General features: G+C 59.3%; 1 protein-coding gene across 1 annotated transcript in view; it reads left to right on the top strand.

The window, feature by feature from the left end:
• Positions 1 to 1,715, top strand: part of TFEB (transcription factor EB) — a gene marked incomplete at its 5' end in the record, with an annotated part of 3,405 nt that extends 1,690 nt beyond the window's left edge. The window contains 3 exons of the mRNA XM_009704552.1: positions 454 to 529; positions 726 to 873; positions 1,216 to 1,715. Coding sequence (XP_009702854.1) covers positions 454 to 529; positions 726 to 873; positions 1,216 to 1,656 — 665 coding nt within the window. The remainder of the gene's footprint in view (positions 1 to 453; positions 530 to 725; positions 874 to 1,215) is intronic.
• Between the last annotated feature and the right edge of the window lie 700 nt (positions 1,716 to 2,415).

Genomic DNA, 2,415 nt, shown 5'->3' with positions numbered 1-2,415 from the left:
CCCCCGCAGCCCCCTGCCATGGCCCCCTCTTTCCCAGCTCTGCAAAATGTCTGCGGTGCAGGAGACACCTTGGTGTCCTTCTCATTAGCACTGGGGGAAGGTCAGACCTGCCGGGACGATGGATGGGAGCAAGGTGCCAAAGGGCTGGCCCCAGAGGTTTCTCATCCTGAGCCTCCCAACTCCGGAGGGTCTGGCCAGGGCATGACGATGGCTACCAGCCCCGCAAGCTGGGAGCAGCAGCGTGGCCGGTGGGGGCTGTGGGACATTGAAGCTTTCCTGCTCCTGATGCCTTCTCACCGCCATCCTTCTCTTCTCTTCTCTTCTCTTCTCTTCTCTTCTCTTCTCTTCTCTTCTCTTCTCTTCTCTTCTCTTCTCTTCTCTTCTCTTCTCTTCTCTTCTCTTTTCTCTTCTCTTCTCTTTTCTCTTCTCTTCTCTTCTCTTCTCACCCTGCAGTCGAGAGACGGCGAAGGTTTAACATCAATGACCGCATCAAAGAGTTGGGGATGCTGATCCCCAAGGCCAATGACCTGTACGTATCGGTGGTTTCTGCAGGAATGGGATAACTGCGGGTCTCGTGGGCTTGCTTGATGCTCGGCCCCGTGGCAGGCGATACTTGCAGGGGGGCTTTTAGGTGGAGCAGGGGTCGTGGAGGGGAGCAGCAGGTCGTGGAGGGGACACGCTGCCGGCATGCAGGTGGCAATCGCTTTTTCCATCCTGCACGGCAGGGACGTGCGCTGGAACAAAGGGACAATCCTGAAGGCATCTGTGGACTACATCAAGAGGATGCAGAAGGATTTGCAGAGGTCACGAGACCTGGAGAATCACTCGCGGCGTCTGGAAATGACAAATAAGCAGCTGCTGCTCCGCATCCAGGTGAGCTTCCCTGTGCTCTTCCCTCCCTCTGCTCTGCTCCAGCCCCACGAGCAGCTCGCTCCTGCCGCGCCGAGGGGACGGGCAGGGGCTCTCCTCCCTCTTACGGCTGTCGAGTCACCAGGAACAAAGTCTTCAGACAAACCAGACGTCTGAGGCTCTGGTCACCGCATCGGGCGTTGTTGAGCTTTGCATGGGTCAGCATTTTCCATCCTTCTCCTCTTCCATGGGCTCCTTCCCTGTGAGCTTCTCGGTCCCTCTCTGCTGGCTACCTCCATGAATGCCCATGTGCCGTGTCCCCGTGCGCGACGTCCCCACCAAAGACCTCCTGTGCTCTGTTGGCAGGAGCTGGAGATGCAGGCACGCGTCCATGGGCTGCCCACCTCCTCGCCCTCGGGGGTCAGCGTGGCCGAGCTGGCTCAGCAGGTGGTCAAGCAAGAAGCCAGTGGGGACGAGGGGATGCTGGAGCCACCGCTGCCACCCCCAGACCCCGAATCACAGCCGCAGCTGGCAATGCCTCCACCACCCCAGTCTCCCTACCACCAGCTGGACTTTACCCACAGCCTGAGCTTCGACGACGGTTCCCGGGGCTTCCCCGACAGCCTGGAGCCCAGCCACGGTGCTTCCTTCCCATCCCTATCCAAGAAGGAGCTGGACTTGATGCTGATGCAGGACACCATGCTGCCGCTGGCCTCCGACCCCTTGTTCTCGGCCATGTCCCCGGAGGCCTCCAAGGCCAGCAGTCGCCGGAGCAGCTTCAGCATGGAGGATGCAGACATGCTGTGACGAGGAGCTGCTCCGACGCTGGGGGCGAGGACCGGACCTTCGAGTTTGGTTAGTGAAGTTATGGGGCACTCTTCTCGCAGGAGGAGCCCATCCTGCCGCGCACTTGAATCTACGTAGGAGTACCTTTTCTCTATGCAATGGGGGTCTCGGATCAAGGCTCGCCGGGTACCACCGTGTCTTTTGCAAGCTTTTTTTTTGCCAGGAGCTGGAGCGAACCTTCTTGGCTTGCCGTGGCGTTGGCCTGACTGCAGATTCCCCAGCCTGGGAATGTGATCTCGGCTGCTTTGCCTTTCAGTGAAACCCTCCCGGACTAAACCCCTTCCCCAGGGTGCTGGCTCAGAGCCAGAGCGGGAAGGAGCCTTCGAGTCCCTGGGAGGAGAGGAGAGGGAAGATGCTCAAAGCTTTTTATCTGCCTTGCTGTCTCCTTGCCATCTCGCTCCGGGAGCCCACATCCCCAATGAGTCTTCCCCAGCGGTGGCTTCTGAGCCCCACGGATGCTTCACAGTGCCACGTCCCTCATGGTTCCTCCTTCCTCAGAGCACCCGCTGCTTCTCCGGGTCTCAGGACCGAAGGGAGAAGAGGTGTTAATTGGTGTTAATTCATGGGGCAGGGGGCGAGGGTGTTGTCTGAGTGAGCTGGGTCTGAGGCTGCAAATTTGGGTTGACGTTGAAGGCTTCCAAAACAGGTGGGAAGGGGTGTTTGATGCTTGGTCAACCTCCTGCTGTGACCCCTATGATGTGCGGGGACCCCTCCGCCGGT

This window comes from Cariama cristata, unplaced genomic scaffold, assembly GCF_000690535.1.
Source record: "Cariama cristata isolate BGI_N322 unplaced genomic scaffold, ASM69053v1 scaffold30127, whole genome shotgun sequence".
NCBI classification, from domain to species: domain Eukaryota; kingdom Metazoa; phylum Chordata; class Aves; order Cariamiformes; family Cariamidae; genus Cariama; species Cariama cristata.
Note: the sequence above shows the minus strand (reverse complement) of the source record. Positions and strands in the feature narration are given on the sequence as shown.